The following is a 20,944-nucleotide window of genomic DNA, read 5'->3' as shown; positions in this document are numbered from 1 at the left end:
CAGGCGGAGAAGGACAGATACCATATGTTTGCACTCATAGGTCTAACAGGAGAACAGGAGAAATCTAATGGAGGACCATGGGGAGGGGAAGGGGGAAAGAGAGTTGGGGAGAGAGAGGGACGCAAAACCTGAGAGGCAACTGAATACTGAAAATGAACTGAGGGTTGAAAGGGGAGGGGGAGGGGCAAGAGAGGTGGTGGAGCACTGGGTGTTATAAGGAAACCAATTTGACAATAAAGTATTTAAAAAAATAAATATTTAAAATAATTAAAAATTAAGTAAGCTCTTTATTAGTTGGATCATTAAGAAACATTGCTTTTCTTCCTATGTTCTAGGCTAAAAATACAAGCTTTCCTCACTTTCACATTCAAAATAATTTCTCATTATCAATTGGTTCAGAAGATGACAATATTTTTTATATTCACAGTGGGATGCGTTGCTGTTAAAAAAATGAGACAGCTTAGCTTTTCTAGCTCTTCTAGCACTGGTAAATTTGGGTGCTTAACTACCTTTAACCAGTTTCTGAGAACAACTTTAAAATTTTTCTAAAATACAAATTTCTTGAGTATCCCATGTATACATTTCCCTTCCTTCTTATTTCATTTATACACACATACACTATACAGGGAGGATTAGCCACATTTGAAGTGTCTTTATTATATCTTGGCTTCAAATAATGAGAGTAGCCTCTCTGAAATGAACAAAATGTAGAATAGTGAAGCCAGCTACTAGAGAGAGTTTATTTCAAGAGTGTGATGACAAGAAAAGAGAATATTATGTATTTAATTTTTTTTAAAATCATTGCCTTTGGAGGTTTCAGTGAAATTCCTTTTAGGTTCCAAAAGCTTCCATTTAATAATATTTGATTCTGCCTTGGAAAAATTTAGTCAAATATTTCCCTCTTTGACTTAAGACATCCTTCTAGGGGATACATCTTAATTCATAAAATTTTTGAATAAGACTTTAAAGCATACCTGCCAGTTTCTGAAATCCTTTCTTTTTAGGGCTCTTGGGTAAATAATAGATGTTAAGTTTAGGAGACTTTCTAGCCTAACCTGCTAGAGCTTTTTGTTTATATTATTAAGGTATGGGAGAGCCAGATTGTTACAGGCTCTTCTTGAATTTAAGTTGATAGACATGACTTTTCTCTATGCCGGATTATCTGGAAATTGATTTTCTTACCTTCCCTGACATGGATGTGGCTGGCTATGCTCTCACTCTACCAGAGTTATGTTGATGTGTGATTTCACGAAAGGTCTGAAGTCTTAAATATGAGGACATTTTCTCAAATCAAGGACGCTTGCATATAAAACATAAGTAGGTTAGCGATCTTGGCATTTGAATTCTCATCTTTCCTCATGGAGGGATGCAATTTTAGTCATTGGGGTTTGTCTTTTAACGGATCAGACAGAGCTAATTGTGACTTCAGATTATGCAATTTAGCATAGCTTAACTGCTAGGATACCACGATTGGCCAGGCCCAATTCATCTGAACTGAGTCACACCATTGCCAGGTGCCCTTCTGTGCAGAAAGAGTGTGTGGATTTCCAGAAGACCATCTGAGAATGGACTTAGGAAGAGGTGTAGAGAGAACCCAGGGATACTGAAGATGACAGTGTTCCATAAAAGCAAGGGAGAGTAGGGTTGGATATGGTGCAGACCACCAGGATACATCCCTATCTGAAGCCGCAGGCCGATAGAGCTCCAGTAATCATCTCTCTCTTTTCTGTTGAGACCAAACGTGGTTTCACCATACGTGTCAGCACAGTCAATACCAACTGTTTTAAAATGGAAAATGAAGAAACCTATATGTTTTATTAGGCCTAGGAAAGAATAAAAGAAGTCTTACATTTTTGCTTTGTACTTTATGCATCACAAACACTTTTCCATCCATATTGGCAAAGGGCTTAATCTGTGGGACAGGCTGGGCAGTATTGATTAATGAAAGTAGTGGCCGAGTTGGCCCCGGATGGGACAGGGAACCTAGTGGTTGCCAGTGTGGTTTACTTCTGAGAATGTTATTAGAGTGGGCCTAATTACTACATCCCAACCCTCATGCGTTGACTTCCAGTTACTCAGTAAAGTAATTAAAGGATTGGAAGTGCATTTCTCAGCCTCTCTTTCAATTGATATTCTCTGGTAATGGAATAGGGTAAAAATATGAGCCAGGAGACCTCTTCAAACACTCTCAAAACTTTTCGTAAATGGTTACACCTACTAATATGCTAACACAAATATTATGATATATAATTTAAGATGGAACGATTTTTAATATTTTATAAAAAGTGATAAATTAGAAATCAGACTTTTAATCTAAAAGCAAGAGGTCTTACTCTGAGATCCATGTATTTTGAAAACATTATGTTAAGTAAAAGAAGCCAGAAAAAAAGTCACATAGTGTGTGATTTCATTAATATGAAAGGAGGACATGATTGGGCTTGAGGAATTGGGTGGTCTGAGAAATATTTGTAATTTTATTTTTTTTTTTTAAGTTTTTATGTATTTATTTTGAGAGAAAGAGTGCACATGTGGGAGAATGACAAAGAGAAAGAATCCCAAGCAGGTACTGTCGGTGTGGAGCCTGACACATAAGGCTTGATCTCAGGAACCATGAGATCATGACCTGGGTGGAAACCAAGAGTTGGACACTTAATTGATTAAGCCACCCAGGTGCTCCAGGAGCCTTTTAGTTTAAAGAGGATTGAAAAACAGTTTTAACATTTGTACTTTAAAAACTCGACTTTTTTCTGTAATTTTCAAAGAAGATATTGTAATTTCAAAGAAGTACTGCTCATGACTTACTAAATCTTACTTTGAAATTTATAAGCAGTAAAACTTTTCAGGTTCTATTTTAATGAATTTGTTCTTTTAAAAATATTTAAATATACTGTAGTTAATATGGTTTGTCTTAACAAATAAATAGTACGTTTAGTTGTTTCTGAATTTTGTGTTCTTGACAGTATAAGAATTTATAAAATTTTGATTCATTGTTTAAATCATGTATTAAATAGCTATATGTTTATAATGATTCTAGCACTAAGTTGTGGTCCCTTGCTTGTTTTGGTATTTCGAGAGCTTGAATTGATGAGCTTGTCATTGTTGTAGCTTTGGAATTGAACACACAGATATAAATAGTGTTGTATTTTAACATCATTAATAGGCTCTTTGCTTTCTTAAGTCTTTCTAGGACTGAAGAGTTCAAATCAACCACTAAAATATGAGAAACATGAAATTTAAGTTAAATATTTTCATCTTGAGCTCTCTTATTTTTGCTTCTCTATACAGTATGTTGGACTCATTTGAAATGTTTTAATTTTTTCTAGAGTTGTTTAATCTTGTCATTTTCACTTATTGCATTAAAACAACCTCTGTTTTTAAGTAAACTGTATCACCTTTCTGTTCTCCCAGGTTCTCTTCTTGGTATCGATTGGTGTTTGATTCATTCTCAATTTCACTATTTTTGTTAGAAGTGATGGAAAGTGACTTTTCCCCCTCTTCTCATTGCCTCTTTAAAAATAGATAGGCTTCTCTAGGGAATTTTGTTAAAGCAGAGGTTCAGAAAGAAGGATGGTGTGTCCTCTGCCTGCGTTTTGGTCTCTTCGACTCAGGTCACCTAGCTGACAGCTCTGGCCTCTTAGGAAAAGCTTCTCCTCTCCCACCACTTTAAAAATCACAAAAATAGGTTTCAATTAATGATAAGTTTGTGTTCTTTCTTTTTGGATTTATAATGGAAATTTACTGATTCAGATCTAATAGTCCAGGATGTTTTTGCAGGAAATAATCCAAATTTTGGATTATTATAATCTTGTGTTTCTTAAAATGTTTATATCATTAACAGAAATTTCTCTTGATATCTTAGCCTTCGGCAGATAATATCAAGTATCACTTTTGGCTTAATACATGTGTTGAATTTTCATATGAGTTTAGTGATTGTTTTAAGATAAAGTAATTTTTTTTTAATTTACAGTTTATTGTAAAGTTGGTTTCCATATAACACCCAGTGCTCTTCCCCACAAGTGCCCTCCTCCATGACCATCACCTCCCCTTTCCCCCATCCTCCTTCACCCCTCAGTTTGTTTTCAGTATTCAGAAGTCTCTCATGATTTGCCTCCCTCTCGCTCCCTAACTCTTTTTCCCCTTCCCCTCCCCATGGTCCTCTGTTAGGGTTTCCCGTTAGACCTATGAGTGCAAACATGTGGTATCTGTCCTTCTCCGCCTGACTTATTTCGCTTAGCATGACACCCTCTAGGTCCATCCACCTTGCTACAAATGGCAAGATTCCATTCTTTCTCATTGCCATGTAGTATTCCATTTAAGATAAATTGAATTTTAAGTATGCCAAGACCATTTCTCCATCTTTCCTTCCTGCTCCCTTATTTCTTTCTTCCTAAATCAAAACAAAACAAAACCAAAAACAATGTAAAAACATTAACTGAAGTTTTGAGGGAAAGCTACTCATAGTTCTAATTTTCCAAAATAATCATTATCATTTTCCATGTTTCACTTTCTGTCTTTGTCTACCTATATGGTTGTTTCATGTGATTAATATATAGTTAAGATTGTAGAGAACATTTATAAATCTTAACAATAAAAAGGTAAATCCTGGGGCTAATGAATATATGCTGTGGGAAAAGAAAGTATAAATGGATACATGTTTTGGATAAATAAAAGGATAAATTTTAGGGATTTGGGCCATCCTAGGTTCAGCTGTATTACCTAATTTAAAAAAAATATGGTGGTTCTAATTATTAAGAAATGAAATGTTCTAAGGGAGCTAAAATTTACTTCATCATTTACCCTTGGGCTTTTCAGTTTTTTTGTGGTAGAATTTGTTCAGAAATACCTAATTTTTCTAGATACAAAAGAAAATGGGATTTAGATGGAGAGGATCATGCTTGAGTTTCTTTTCCGTCACTTACCATGTGATCCAGACAATACTTTGTGCCTTCATGAGCTTTAATAAGGGTAAAAATTGTTAAATCACAGAATACGTGAAGGATTAGATTAAAAATGCCAATGTTGTATTCACATGCCATGCAAATATTTGTAATTACATAGAAACATGAATAATTAACATTTATAACTAATTGTATTTTTTGTGTGTGATGAATGTCCTTTTGTGTAAATTTTGGTGGTTTGACACATTGTATAGTTTGTGTATAAACTCTAGGGTCTAGTGAGGAAACTGCACTTGTCCAGGAGCACATGTCCCAGATCACTCACTAGTCCGTGACTAGGCGGTGCTAGTGTACTTTAATTTCTATTTGAGTGCCCTTTTTCATAGATGACACCATAGCCACGTAGCAGCAGGTTTACACCTTTGAGCAGAAGTTAAACATTCCTTTCTCTGCACCAGAAATCACATCAACATCATGACATTAACTTGTTTCTGATTATAGAAATAACACTTGGAAAATAAGTTATTGAACATACAAATGTAAGTCTAATGTATTTCTTACAGCCAGTGAAAGGTGAATACCTGGGAGTGTCTGAGGAAAAACAACAAATCTAATCTATACTTCTACACCAGTTAACACAGTTAGAGGAATCCACACGCTATGGTTGCTTATAACTGATCTAGGATGAATCAGAGATGCAGACACCGCCCAAATAAGAATACAGGTCGGCAGTGGTGTGGTAGTAGGATGCAAATGTGGTGTTAGGCATGTAGTTCTTATAAGGGAAACAAAAGGATGTCTCCAAGGAAATAATACTTAAGTGGATCTTGCAGGATTAACAGAAGTTCACCAGGTAGCCTGTAGTCTTCCAGGCCCAGAAAACTGCATGTGCATGGTGTGTTTAGTGTAATGCAGTTCAAGGAATGGAAATAGTTTGTGGAGGGCATAAGAAAGGTGGTAGGGAGAATGAGCTTAGAGCCACTGTACAAGTAGTACATTTGACTTTTACCAAATTCAGCAAGATTTTTATTTTCATGCCAGAGAAATGTTGAGAATGTTGTATAATTAGCGAAAGGAGAAGGAATAGCAAAGCCAATCAAAATAAAATAATGGAGAAGTGTTTTTATTTTTTTTTAAACTTTTTATGTTTAATTTTGAGACAGAGAAACAGAGCATGAGTGGGAGAGGGGGAGAGAGAGGGAGGGGGAAACACAGACTCCTAAGCAGGCTCCAAGGCTCTGAGCTGTTAGCACAGAGCCTGACGCAGGGCTTAAACCCACGAACTGTGATATCATGACCCAAGCCAAAGTCAGGCACTTAACCGACTGAACCACCCAAGCACCCCTGGAGAAGTGTTTTTAAAACACAGAAGACATTCATACGTGCACCCTTGCTGAAAAGAGACAATTTTTGGAGCAAGTGGGCAGTGCCCTATTCCAGCCCAACTAGGAGGCAAATGCCTCAAAGAGTTGATTCCCCACCCCACATCAGAAATGTATTAGCACAAGTACCCTGATCCATAACCCAGCTAAACTACCTGCCATGACTCATCATATAAATGTTAAAATCCATTATACCTTCAACCACTGATGCTTTTTGACATTCCAGAATTCACCACTGGCTGGGTTAAATGTAGCTTTACAGAAAGAAGTTTATATAAATAGAAAATATATACAAAAATTGTTTTTCATATGTATATATACATACACACATATATATATCTTTATATATATATATCTTTTTTAAAAATTAGGACAGTGTAGGGGTACCTGGGTGGCTTAGTTGATTAAGCATCGTTCTTTGGCTCAGGTCATGATCTCACAGTTTGTGGGTTTGAGCCCTGCATTGGGCTCTCTGGTGTCAGCACAGAGCCTGGAGCCTGCTTTGAGTTCTGTGTCTCTCCCTCTCTCTCTCCACCGCTCCCTACTGTTTTGTCTTCCTTCCTCTCTCAAAAATTAATAAACATTTAAAAAAAATTAGGACAGTGTTAAGAGACATGTTGATAGAGGCACAGACAGGAAATACTCAAGTAAGTAGAAGAATTGACAACATAAGACACACCCTATTCTTGTTACATTGTTTTCCCATAATGATTTTCTGATTTTCCATTTTAAGCACTATATGGGAAGTCAGGAAACCAGGATTTTAGACATAGCTAGATTATCTTCTAAACATGTATCTCATCCCAGAGAAGTCTCTTTACTTTTCTAGCCTTCAGTTTACTCATTTCTTGAATGAGGAATTTCTTGAATTTTCCAGTAGGTTCAACAGGATATAGCAGAGATGTTTATAGGCTCCTGTGGAAGATGAAGGGAGCCTCCTGCCAACCTCTCTCCTCCCAACAGAGCAGCTTTGCTTTTGTTTATATTATAAATGGAGCTTTTACAAGATTTTTTGATAAAAGGATAACATCACTTTTTAAAGGTTTGAAAATCAGCTAACTGAAACTTCGTAGGGCATATCCAGCTTAGAAACAATTTGCTCATCTGCAGAAGGATAGCAATTGTTCTATTTCTTAGGTATCAAGGCTTGAACAAGATGTTACATGTAGAAGAGGGCACAGAATAGAGGAAGCATTCTATATGTTAGCTATTATCTATCCCCCACCCCATATAGGTTCGTTACAAATAAGACTGCATTTCATGGGACTCTGTGAGTATGAAATGTTGACCTGAAAAAATTGCCTAATCCACTGTTTTGTATCAAAAACATTATAAAAATTTACTTTGTGAATTTTTAGTATAGCCATTTTATTTGTTTTTTGTACATTGTGTCTTATTTCCACACTTGAAAATTTTCTTCTTTCCACCAGATTTTTGAAGTAATTATCACATATCAATGTGTTTCAGGCTTTCCAGGGCTTGGGAAAGTGACATCAGCATCCACACTCTAACCCTGCCCTCTGCAACCTGCTTAGAGCTGCTCCTGATATTATCCAGGAACAACGCCACACTACCTCCATCCCTTCGCTCTATGAATTCCTTTCAGGTAAGAACAGCTCCTTTACCATAGTATGATTTTTCAGTTTTACTTGTATTGTTTTCTTAGGATCTTATGTTTCATAGGAGATAGCTCATAGAACCCACAGTTCCAGATGATGATAATAATAAGCACAATGTGTGTATTGCCTTGTCTGTCTTTTTTGAAATAAATTAACAAATAGAGGCTCAGAACTCGTAAGGTAATTGTCCAACAGTGGCAGGACCCATATCTCTCGAATCCCACAGTTTGTTCTTTTAACCTCCACCTCTCCTGCCTCTGAGAGAAATAGTAAAAACACCTGACAAAGACACTGTGAATGCACTTTCCTTTTCCTCGTTTTGCCCTAGAACAAAGATTTTCCACCATTATGAGTAGCTTTACTATTATTAGTTTGCAGTCAAATCGCCAAATAGATGTTTAAGTTAATCTGATGGTGTCCTACTCACTTCCAGCACCTTTTGCCTTTCTGCCAAGTCCTTCCCTCATCACTTTGATACTCCTCTGGATATTTATCTATGGTCACAATAGGACAAACAGGACAGAACAGCCTATGTGTTCTGATCAACAGGAAGACCTCCTCCCTGGTAGGCAGCTAATTGTCACTGAGATGGCAAATGAGAATTAAGATGTTAGCTAGTTGCTTAAGTTATGACCCCATAGCTGCTGAATGTAACATTGAACTTAGCTATGACTCTTGACAATGGAAAAATACTCATGAGCTCCCTGAGGCTGGTGAAAAGGCCACATTCATTGTTGAGATGTGAGTAAACATGGGTTGGCTCTACCTCTGAAGTATTGTGGCTGTATCCTAAGATAACTTCAGGATGAGTATATGTTGTTTGATATACCTATGTGGCAAAACAAGGTGTGGATTTTCCTATGAAGTATACTCCAGGAAATTGTTTATAAAAATTGCCCCAAGGAAACTCTTCCAAACTCATTTTACAAGGGGAGCATTCCCCTGATAGTAAAACCAGACAAGAATACCACTAGAAAAGAAAATTGTAGGCCAATATTCCTAATGAACATAGATGCAGATGTCCTCAACAAAAAATTAGCAAACCAAATCCAACATACATTAAACGAATCATACACCATGACTAGGTGGCATTTATTCCAGAGTTGCAAGGATGGTTCAACATCTGCAAATCAGTCAATGTAATATACCATATGAACAAAATAGAGGATAAAAATTACATGATCATTCAGTAGGTTTAGAACAAGCATTTGACATAATTCAACATCCATTTATGTAAAACCTTTCAACAAAGTCTGTATAGAGGGAACATATCTCAGCATATAAAGGTCATAATAAGACAAGTCCACAGCTAACATTATACTCAGTGATAAGATCAGAAATAAGATATGGATGCTAACCACCCCCCACCCCCCACCACTATGTTTAACATAGAATTGGAAGTCCTAGTCAAACCACTTAGGCAAAGGAAAGAAATAAAGAAAAGAAATAAATTAGAAAGGGAAAGAAGTAAAACTATTTGCAGAAGATATATTACATAGAGAAAAATCCTAAAAAGTCTACCAAAAATTGGTAGAATTAGTTGCAAGGTTCAAAATCACTCTACCAAAATCCGTTGTGTATCTTTATACTGACAACAAACTATCTGAAGGAGAAATTAAGAAAACAATCCCACTTCCAATTGCATCAAAAAGAATAAAATACCTAGGAATAAGTTTAGTCATGGTAAAGGACTTATACACGGAAAGCTATAAGGCATTAGTGAAAGTAATTGAAAAAGACAAATAAATGAGCAGATATTTTGTGCTCATGGATAGGAAGAATTGAATTGAATTGAGCAGATATTTTGTGTTCCGTGATAGGTTCCATACCACCCAGTGCAGCCTACAAATTTAATTCAATCCATGTCAAAATTCCAATGACATTTTTCACAGAACTAGACAAAGAATTCTTAAATCTGTATAGAACCACAAAAGACCCTGAATAGCCAAAGTAATCTTGACAAATAAGAACAAAGATAGAAGCATTATGCCTCCTAATTTCAAACTATATTAAGAAGTTATACTAATCAAAACAGACACATAGAGCAATGGAACAGGAGAGGGAGTCCAGCAATAACTCATGTATATATGGTCAATTAATTTATGACAGAGAAGCCAAAAATATACAATGGGGACAGTCTCTTCAATGAGTATTGGGAGAATGGGACAGCCACAGCAAAAGAATGAAACTGGACCATCTCAAAAATTAACTCAAAATGGATTAAACACTTGAATGTAAGGCCTGAAAACATAAAACTCCTAGAAGAAAACATAGGCAGTAAGTTACATGACATTGGTCTTCATGATGATTTTTTTTGAGAGAGAGTGAATGTGAGCAGAGGAGGGGCCGAGGGAGAGAGAATCTTAAGCAGGTTCCACACCAGTGGACACAGGGCTCAATCTCACAACTGTGAGATCATGACCTGAGCTGAAATCAAGAATATGGCCTTTGGTAGCAAAGTGGATGGACCTCGAGGGTGTCATGCTAAGTGAAATAAGTCAGGCAGAGAAGGACAGATACCATATGTTTTTCACCCATAGGTCTAACAGGAGAAACCTAACAGAGGACCATGGGGAGGGGAAGGGGGTAAAAAGAGTTAGGGAGCGGGAGGGAGGCAAATCATGAGAGACTCATGAATAATGAAAACAAACTGAGGGCTGAAGGGGGAGGGGGATAGGGGAAGGGGGTGATGGTCATGGAGGAGGGCACTTGTGGGGAAGAGCACTGGGTGTTATATGGAAACCAACTTGACAATAAATTATTAAAAAAAAGGGGGGTCAGTTTTTCAACCAACTCAGCCACCCAGGCACCCCAGTGATGATTTTTTTACTTTGACACCAAAAGCAAAAATAAACAGGGAGATCTACATTAAACTGAAAAGCTTCAGCACTGTAAAGGAAACCATCAACAAAATGAAAAGACAACCTAACTAAATGGGAGAAAATACTTGCAAATCATAGATCTGGTATAGATGTATATCCAAAATATATAAATAACTCATGCAACTAGGTAGCAAAAAAAAAAAAAAAACAACCCCAAACACTCTAGTTAAGAAATGGGTAAAAAGTCTGAAGAGACATTTTTCCACAGAAGTTATACAGATGGCCAACGGGTACATGAAAAGATGCTCAGCATCAAAAGTCTTCAGAAAAATGCAAATCAAAACCACAGTGAGCTATTATCTCATACCAATTAGGATGGCTATCATCAAAAATATAAGAAATAACAAGTGTTGGTGAGGATGTGGAGAAAAGGGAATCTTTATGCACTCTTGGTGGAAGCATATATTGGTATAGCTACTGTGGCAAACAGAAACCTGTTGGCCAAAAATTTAAAAATAGAACTACCGTATGATCCAGCAATTTCACTATTGGGTGTTGATCCGAATACAATGAAAACATTAACTCAAAAAGATATATGCATCCCCATGTTCATTGCAGCATTTTTTTTTTACAATCGCCAAGATATGGAAACAAACTAAGGGTCCATCTATGAATGAATGGAGAAAGAAGTTGTGGGGGAGAAAGATATATATAGTATTTGTCTTTCTCTATTTCACTTAGCATAATCCCCTGCTAAGTGAAATAGAGAAAGATAAATACCATATGATTTCATTTATATGTAGATTCTAAAAGGCAAAAACAAAATCAAAGATGACAAAGCTCATGGGTACAGAGAGGGCAAACTGGGTGACAGTGATCAAAAGATACACAGTTCCAGTGACAAAGTAATTAAGTCCTGGGGATATAGTATACAGCATGGTGACTATAGTTAATAATACTATGTTGCATATTCGAAAGTTGCTAACAGATTAGATCTTAAAAGTTCGCATCACAAGAAAACATGTTGTTTGTAACTGAGATGGTGTAACTAGACTCATTGTGATGATCATTTTGCAATGAATATAAATTCAAATCATGTTGTACCCCTGAAACTAATATAATGTTATATGTCAATTATACCTCAATTAAAAATATTTTTTAAATAACTGCTCCATTCTAATTCACATCCATATTCTCCTTATAATCTGTTATATTATGTTTGATTTTCTTCAATACCAATTCATATTTTGGCCTTGGTGTGCCTGTTTTATTAATCAGTACTTGATTCAGCTTCAGCCCTGAACTCTCAAAGGGGCCTTTGAGAACACCTTCCCCTCCTGTAGGAGAGAAACTGAGATTCAGAGAGATGGAGTGAGTTGGCCAGCGAATGCCCCACCGTGTTAGAGACAGAGATAGACTCACCAGCCTTGCGCTCTAGTAACTCCACCTGCTAGCCAAATGCAGTACTTGCTGGAGTCCTGGGAGGTGGAGGGCGTGTGATTTGTAGATGGGGGCATGTTGTACCTACCTTGGAACGTCCACATATATATGTTATTTTACAGTAACTTACAATTATTTATAAAACTCTGAACCAGAAATGATTTAAAAATTCTGTATATCCATATTTCTTTTAAGGTTTGCTCATTGGATCAAAACATTGAGTAACATAAAAGTTTGTGTTTGCCCACAAACATTTATGGAGGGAGATACAAGAAACTTAATAGTGGTTATCTTTGGGGAGCAAGGCTGGAATACAATTACTATTTATTTCACTTTCTCATGTACTGTTTGAACTGTTTATATGATGGGTGAATGGGGATCAAGAGAGATGACTCTGACTTGGAGGGTTTTACAGCCTGTGGGGGAAAGAGAACAATCATCCTTGTGTGATATAAATTGGGAATAATTTTATTACAAAGTAGCTTCAACTCGAGTCTTAAGGAGATTAAAGGCAGAAGAATAATTTAAACTGGCTGTGGGAAAATTGAGAGGAGGCCCAATCTGTATTCTTCATGAGACAGAGGAAGTCTTAATCCCTTCAAGGATCTCACCTCAGGCTCATGTAAACACATGGGCATGAAAGCCATGCCTGCTCTCAGTGGCGTGAGTGCCCCCTCATAGCAGCTGAACCACAGGAGCTCGGCCACTCTGCCACTGAATATCCCTCTCTGTTAGTGATTATGCTTCCTCTGGTTTCAGTCTGTGGAATATTATTAATCAGGAGCACAGACACTTTCCCAGTTTCCAAGGTTCAGAGAAACTTGGCACAAGTTCATGGACAATGTCTGCTAAAGTGATGTAGTCCCCTCTGCTACCCCTGGAAATATGCATTCTTATCCGGAACATGCTTGGAAAGACTTCCTCGAGCAGATCTTCACTGCAAGACAAAGGATCTGTGAAGAAGGGGAGGATCTGTCAGGATTAGAAAGAGATGCTCTGCTTTTTCATCTTGTAACACCTACTTAATCATTTATTACAATGGCAAGGAACGGGGCTGCTAATTTTGCCCATATTTGGGATTTACTTTTTCAATTGGAAATTCACTGTAATGCATATCTTTTTTTTTAATATTTTAAATGTTTTATTTATTTTTGAGACAGAGAGATTCAGAGCATGAGCGGGGAGGGGCAGAGAGAGAGAGGGAGACACAGAATCGGAAGCAGGCTTCAGGCTCTGAGCTGTCAGCACAGAGCCTGATGCGGGGCTCGAACCCACGAATGTGAGATCTGACCTGAGCCGAAGCCGGAAACTCAACCGACTGAGCCACCCAGGCGCCCCAATGCATATCTTTTAAAGTGCTGTACTGGCAAACGATGTAAAATAGTACAGTGACACTTGTTAAGATACCATCTTTACATTTCCAATTCTCTTCTAGGCCAAGTTAAGTGTGAGCTCTATTGCTTTTTTTGTAAAAATGTTATTTTAGGTTTTCCAAGGATTCAAATGCCCATTCCTGCTTGAGCTGTTAGCACTGCCAAATCCCAAAAGGAAAGGCTTATCTTATTAATTAGAGCTATTAATTAGAGCTTCTTAAATTATATTGTAGCCAGTAGGGATCTCTTTTGGTGGTTTTGTTATAACTTCTACTGTGTTACCACCATATTTTAATATCCATAGTGTGATTATGAGCAAACAATGCAGGATTTGGTTGAGAATCACATATGGATTGCTAAGTGCATACTATAGTTGTTGTGCCCCAAGAAGGATGGGCTTATGACATTCCCTGCTTAAAATTCCTCTGTGACCTTCTTATTGCAATGAGAATAAAATCCGAACATCTTACTAGAGACCAGATCTGACTTTGCCATTCTTGGTATATACTTAATCAGGCCAGAGGCCCCAGAGGCCCCCAGCTGAGCATTGTTTTCCCAATTTACATATGCTTCCATTTCCACATTTAGAGACATGGAGTAACTTAGAAGTAACATGGCAGAGGGCTCCATTAATAGACTGAGCCAGCTGGCTAAACTCTCTCTCTCCCTGAACTTCTGGCTTGACTCCTTCCCACTGAGAATTCTCAAGATGAGTCTTCCTTGGAAACTTATACTCAACTGAGAGATAAGGAGTATTTTACTGCCTTCCTTGAGCCCTGAGCTGAGGAAACCTTTTTTGTTCTTTCCCACACCTTACCTCATTAACTGCAGCCCATCAGCTGCTCCAGGCCTTCCCAACTGTGCAGATGGCATTTCTAAGGGCATAGAGCACCCAAACTAAAGCTTTTATGTTTCCCACAGCTTGATAGCCATGGTCTACAATAATCATAAATGTTTTCACAGACATCATCCTTTTTTAATTTATTAATATCATCCTTTAGAGAACCAGTCTTCAAATGTGGGAACAATGTAACATTCTCAAGCATTATGGGTCCTGGCAAAAAAAGTTGAGCTTCATCAGATTACGGTTTTATGTGTTATTGTGTGGCTGAATTGTATAGTGAAGATATGTATAAAGGAAGAAACAGAAAAGCTTTATGGATGTTACCTGTCACCATCTGATAATTAGGGTTGGTCAGGTATATTTTTCTCAATTTTAGGTGGATTTAAAATCATAACAGTGTTCACCAGGGAAGGGTAAAGCAGATGAAGCATCTTGAATAAGGGACCTCTATACTGTTTAGAGCAGGAAGTTCTCATTTGTTATTTTATTTTTAAGAAATCCACTGACAGTTGAATTTCATCATTTCCATGATATAAAAACCATATATTCAACTTCCCAATTATTCAGAAATTAATGATTTTACAAATAATTCTCCCATCCAGCTGCTAATATTCCCACTATCTGCTAATATCTCTGTTATGAGAGAAGAAGAGAAAATAACATGTGAAAATTTGGTTTAATCATTTTGCCATTTGTTAGCATCTCAGGTAAAAAGCTCTTAAGATACAGTAATATATACTCTATAAGGGCTCCAAGAAATCGTTAGGCAAAGGCCTGATAACTTTACAGATGATTAGCAACAAAGGTCCGTAGAGAAGAGAAAGTGAAGTTTCTTTTTTTCATCTACTTTTAGGCAGCACACAACATAAATGGCCATATCTGTCTATTTAAGTACCATGTTCATCTCAGGTAAATAATAGACATTATTACCCTTTAAAATAACATTTTACAAAATGATTATTAAAAGATCATCACTTGAGGCACCTGGGTGGCCCAGTCGGTTAAGCCTCCAACTTCAGCTCAGGTCAGATCTCACATTCGTGGGTTTGAGCCCCACATCAGGCTCTGTGCTGACAGCTAGCTCAGTGCCTGGAGCCTGCTTCCGGTTCTGTGTCTCCTTCTCTCTCTGCCCCTCCCCCTCTCATGCTCTGTATCAAAAATAAATAAAACATTGAAAAAAAAAGATCATCAGTTTCATGATAAAAATTGAAAAATACAGAAAAGTGTAAAGAAAATTAAAATCACTAGGAACAACTCATATCAGCATTGTAGAGTAATTCTTGTTAATTTTTTTTAATGTATGCTTTGAGAACACATGTGCACACACACATATACAAGCACAAATATATTTTAGTATAAAACTGGCCTCATTGGAATGGAGAATGAGATACTGGCAGAATTCTGTGCTTTCCTTTGCTTCATCTTCTGGCATGAAGGCAGTCTTCCTGGAGACTGGGCCTGGGGGGACTTTTGTATAAAGGTCCTGTTACTGGTGAGCATGGTTAAGGTAGGAGGCTGTGAGCCACAGCAGATGTCCAAGGGTTGCTGCAGTTGTAACAGGAGGCAGATAGACCTGCATTAAGACGGGCAGGCACTTGCTAGACTTTGTGCTCAGCTCTCATGGTAATCCTTGTGTGCATTCCAGAGAATTAAGAGGGTAGTGTTGAGGGGCACCTGGGTGGCTTAGTCGGTTGAGAGTCAGACTTCAGCTCAGGTCATGATCTCATGGTTCGTGGGTTTGAGCCCCATGTCGGGCTCTGTGCTGACAAGCTCAGAGCCTGGAGCCTGCTTCCAGTTCTGTGTGTGTCTCTCTCTCTGCCCCTCCCCTGTTCATGATCTGTCTCTCTCTGTCTCTCAAAAATAAGTAAATGTTAAAAAAAAGTTTTTAAAAAAGAAAGTAGTGTTGGCACACTCAACTCCTGAGAAGTGTCAGCCTTTTTTTTCCACTGCTAATTCCTTTGTCTTTGGTAAGCAGAGATAATCAGGAGTTGAGTGCTACTCATTATATTTAGGGAATCCAGCCTCAGAGGTAGTGATTACTGCTCTATTTTCAATCTCTTCTCAAAACAGGTTTCTGATAATTTGCCTCAGCAATTTGGGTGTGAAAAGGATGTTGCCTTCTTCATCCCTTTTTGCCCTGCATAGCATTCTTGGTTTGGGGAAGTGAGTAGACATCCTTAGTTTAATACAGTTCTCTAGTATGGATTTTCCCTTCCTCTGCCTCCTCTCATACCCAACTACCTACCATTCTGCCCTACTCTAGAGAGAGCTTGGAGGATGGGGTCAGGATGAGAGCCAGCTAGAGGCCACTCATCCCACCCACGTTTCCCTACCACACATCCCGCTTCTCAGGAATTTCTGTTCCTACCTAGGAGTTAGGGTTGTAGGCGTAGCACGATAGTTCCCAGGCTGTCCATGGCACTGGCCTGCACTCTGAGAAGCTGCTACTTGGTAGGGGTGCTTGACTGGGCTGGGGGTGCTCTGACTTTGGCCTTACTGAGAGAAGCAGGAATGGTTATGTGTAGTCAGAAAGTCAATAATTATGTCTCTTGTGGACTCCTGGATGGCTCAGTCAGTTAATTGTCCAACTTCGGTTCTGGTCATGATCTCATGGCTCGTGAGTTCATGAGCCTACTTCAGATTCTGTGTCTCCCTCTCTCTCTCTCTCAAAAATAAACATTAAAAAAGAAAAAAATAATAATTATATCTTTTGTTTTGCTTGTTTTAATATATTAACTTTCCCACCCCCTGCTCCAACTTTGAAGGAAATGCATGTTCATAGCAGAAAATGTGGTATGTTTTTCATTAACAAAATGACATTTATTTGCACTTTAAGCCTAAAAAGATAGAATCTGAAAAATTAAACCACTACTACCTAGCCCAGTTCAGCCCATCTGTCCTTCCAGACGTGGTGGGGAGAGAAGACCTGATGGCCCAGCCTGGCAGGCTCTCAGCAACCCTTGTGGTTTGAGGGCACTCACTCTCTCTGCACCTCTAACTCTGAAAGCAGTGTGGGGAGGACTGGAAGACAAACGGCATCTGTTTAATTCTGCGATGATGGGATTATGGCTGTATTGATTCTTACATGTCAGTATCCATGTGAAGCTTGTTTGAAATTCAGGTCTCTGAGTCAGTAACTCAGAGGGGAGCCCAGGAATCTGCATTGTAACAAACATCCAGTGTTTTCAATAAAGGTGTTCCAGAACCAAGGTACGATACACTTCTATGATAATAGAATACACTCCCAGTAAACGTAAAGGAAAAAAATCTTTTAATTATGATGAACACCTGGTTCATTAACTCAACTAGGTTAATTATTTTCCTCTTTACTTTTCATTATTAACCTGCACTTAACACAATCCCTGACTATCGAAGTAAACTGAGTCATTGTCATGATGTGTGTTATTTTTTTCTTTCACTTATTTTCTTCTACCATGACCTCTCCCTTTTACAATCTGTGCTTTGTAAAATCCAGGTGTTAGTTGCCTCTGTAAGTCATCTTGCTGCCACTCAGAATTAATACCTAACATTCCAGTATCTTCCAGCCTCGGAGTTTCTTCCTGCCCTCAGGGATGTGCAACCTCTCCAGTCCTCTCTTCTCTTCAGGGCAAGTCTAGTCTGGGTGGACATTCAAGGTATATTGTAGTCTTAAATCTGCCACCAACTGGACTTGTGACCCTGGTCTAGCTAGGCAATATGTATGGGTCCCAGTCTCTTTATCTGTACACTGAGGGGATTGGGTTAGATTATAAAATTCCTTTTAAAGTAGGTGTGCACAGAATCATTTTGTTTGCCCCCACTTATTCCTAAGATAATTTTATTCCTTAAAGTGATTAGATTCTTGTTTCTCCTGAACATCTTGAAAGTGTGTAATTGAAGAAAAGCATAGATAAAGCCACATTATGTGTTGTTGTTGGTGGTGGTGGTGGTGTTTTTCTCTCCAAGAGAATGAAATCCATGTCACAGGACCTTTGTAGTAGTTACAGAGAAGGGTCAGGAATGATGGGAGTAGAGTGCTGTCTGGCCTTCGGCTCTTCTTGCCTTAGAGATCCAGGTCACTCCTTCCTGAGAAGACCCTGGCAGATGGGTTATCATCTGTGAGAGAAAAGGAAAAGGAACAAGTTGGGATATTCCCTGGACAGCCCTTCATTTTTTTGCTTTCCTTTTATATCTCTACCCTCCTTCAGGCTGCTAACACTTTTGAGTTTGCTTCTTGTTTACAACTCTGGATCGTGGTCCACATTGAAACATTTATACTTAGGAATTTTCCAGTGGTTTTGCATTTGTGTTTGTTTGTAAATAAGTAAATTACAAATTATTGGTTATTCCAAGGATGTTTTTGAAAATGTGGACCTTTCCTCTTACCTAGAGCTATATTAACTAGAGGACTTGCCTCTTTCTCACACACTTAGCATGGCTGTGTTCAGTCAAGTAGCTTCCTGGTGGTGGGTCTTCTTTCCTTTAAAAAGAGGCTAAAGATATATATCTGCTTATGGAAATAAAGTGGCATCAAGATGGAAATGACTGAACATGTTTATCCATAGAGGAAGCTACTGTGTTGTTCACAGGAGCTTTGCTGGCTGGAGGGGGAAACAGCAGCCTGGGAAGGATGCCAACCTTTAAGGAAATGATGAATCGCAAGGTGGAACTGTCCTACGCCTCCATTGAGAACCTCCCGTCAACCCTCATAGGAACGACTAATAGCTTCAGCAAAGTGAAAAGATTTAGAACAAGAAAGGTGTTGAGGCTCTAGGCCAAAGGAACTGTGTGAAACAAAATGAAGTTATTTTATTGTCCTTTCTATCCTTATTCTTCTAGATCTGCTAAGTGATACAGTGGGGAAAAGACGTGGCATGGAGGCAAGAGATGGGTTTGGGTTCTGGTCTTAGCTGCTCCACCTGCACCAGTGTGACAGGGTGTGAATCACTTACCTGCCTAGATCTCAGGTGTCTCATTCTTCCAGTTCAAACATCCACTGATTCTAAGTTTCAATAGTTGAAGGATTCACAGTAGTGTGAAAGCTTCTGAATTAAGTTCACTTGAAGAGGAAGGGCTGGCATGTAATTTAAGATGTGCATGTTTGCTTCTTACTAGGTTAGAAGTTGGGAATGATGGTTACAAAGGAATGATTATGTTGGAATGGCAGGGAAGGGATGTCTGTAGCTTCAGCCTGAGCTTCATGCAGTTAATATCTGTTAGCTTTCAACAATTGAGGTCAGTTGGATTAATCTGCATCAAAAGGGTGGCTGGTGTATTGTCTGAGATCATGACCTGAGCTGAAATCAAGGGTCAGATGCTTTAACCAACCGAGCCACCCCGGTACCCTCGTGTGTAGTTCTTTATAAATAACTACCTTTGTTTGCACTTCTAATGTCTCTGACTCTCTTCCTTCTGGTCTTAAATTATCATTTCCTTATCCTTGAACTTCACTTAGGATATCATGTGTAAAGGCAATAAACATTTGAGACATTGTGCATTTGAACTGCCAGCTGCTTTTCAGCAGGTCTTGCTAATTTACTAATATTTTTAGCAGAAATCAGTGCATTACAAACAGAGGACATGGTTCTTGATATTTTTATTTTAAATAGGTATGTTAAGTCTTCTTACATGATTGTGATTTCTAATATAGCTGGAATTATATATACCATCTTTGTATATGTGAGTGTGATGAGAGGGGTGTGTATATTTTGGTAGTTATACTTCTTTTTTCTTATTTTTTGATCTCTGTTATCTTGATTTTTTTCATCCTTTTTTTAAAAAGTTCTCTACTGTCTTAGAAGCAGTAGCATGCAGGTATTTTTTTCTTAATGGGTGCTCTTAAAATTTTTAAATACATAGGATAGAAAGTGTTCTAGCAAAAACAAAATCAGTATCATTACCTTTTTCAAACAGGCAAGAACTTTATCAGCATTTTATCTGTGTTTTTATTATTGAAGTATAGGTGCCATACAATGTTACATTGGTTTCAGGTATACAGTGTAGTGATTCAGCAATTCTATACATTACTCAACGCTCACTATGATTAACTGTAGGCACCATACAGTGTTCTACTATTATTGACTGTATTTTTATACTGTACTTTTCATCCCGATAACATTTATTTTATTTTTATTTATATTTTTATTTTTTTTAATTTTTTTAATGTCTTTTATTTATTTTTGAGAGACAGACAGACAGCGCGAGCAGGGGAGGGTCAGAGAGAGAGGGAGCCACAGAATCCGAAGCAGGCTTCAGGCTCTGAGCTAGCTGTCAGCACAGAGCCTGACACGGGGTTCGAACCCACAAACCGTGAGATCATGATCTGAGCTGAAGCCGGCTGCTTAACTGACTGAGCCACCCTGAAGCCGGCTGCTTAACTGACTGAGCCACCCAGGTGCCCCTAACATTTATTTTATAACTGGAAGTTTGTTCCTCTTAGTCACCTTCACCTATTTCACCCATTCCTCCCTACAACTGTCTGCCCTCTGGCGACCACAAGTTTGTTCTCTGACTTTTAAGAGTCCATTTTTGTTTGTTTGGTTGGTTTTTTTGGATTCCACATATAGGTGAAATCATGGGATGTCGAG

At 38.2% G+C, this 20,944-nt stretch overlaps 1 protein-coding gene across 1 annotated transcript in view; it reads left to right on the top strand.

Annotated features, from left to right (window-relative positions):
• The window catches only part of UBE3D (ubiquitin protein ligase E3D), a 152,673-nt gene that overhangs the window by 82,147 nt on the left and 49,582 nt on the right, over positions 1 to 20,944 (top strand). The window contains exon 9 of the mRNA XM_029944312.1: positions 7,748 to 7,886. Within this exon, the coding sequence (XP_029800172.1) occupies positions 7,748 to 7,886 (139 nt within the window). The remainder of the gene's footprint in view (positions 1 to 7,747; positions 7,887 to 20,944) is intronic.

This window comes from Suricata suricatta, chromosome 7, assembly GCF_006229205.1.
Source record: "Suricata suricatta isolate VVHF042 chromosome 7, meerkat_22Aug2017_6uvM2_HiC, whole genome shotgun sequence".
Classification (NCBI taxonomy): Eukaryota; Metazoa; Chordata; class Mammalia; order Carnivora; family Herpestidae; genus Suricata; species Suricata suricatta.
Note: the sequence above shows the minus strand (reverse complement) of the source record. Positions and strands in the feature narration are given on the sequence as shown.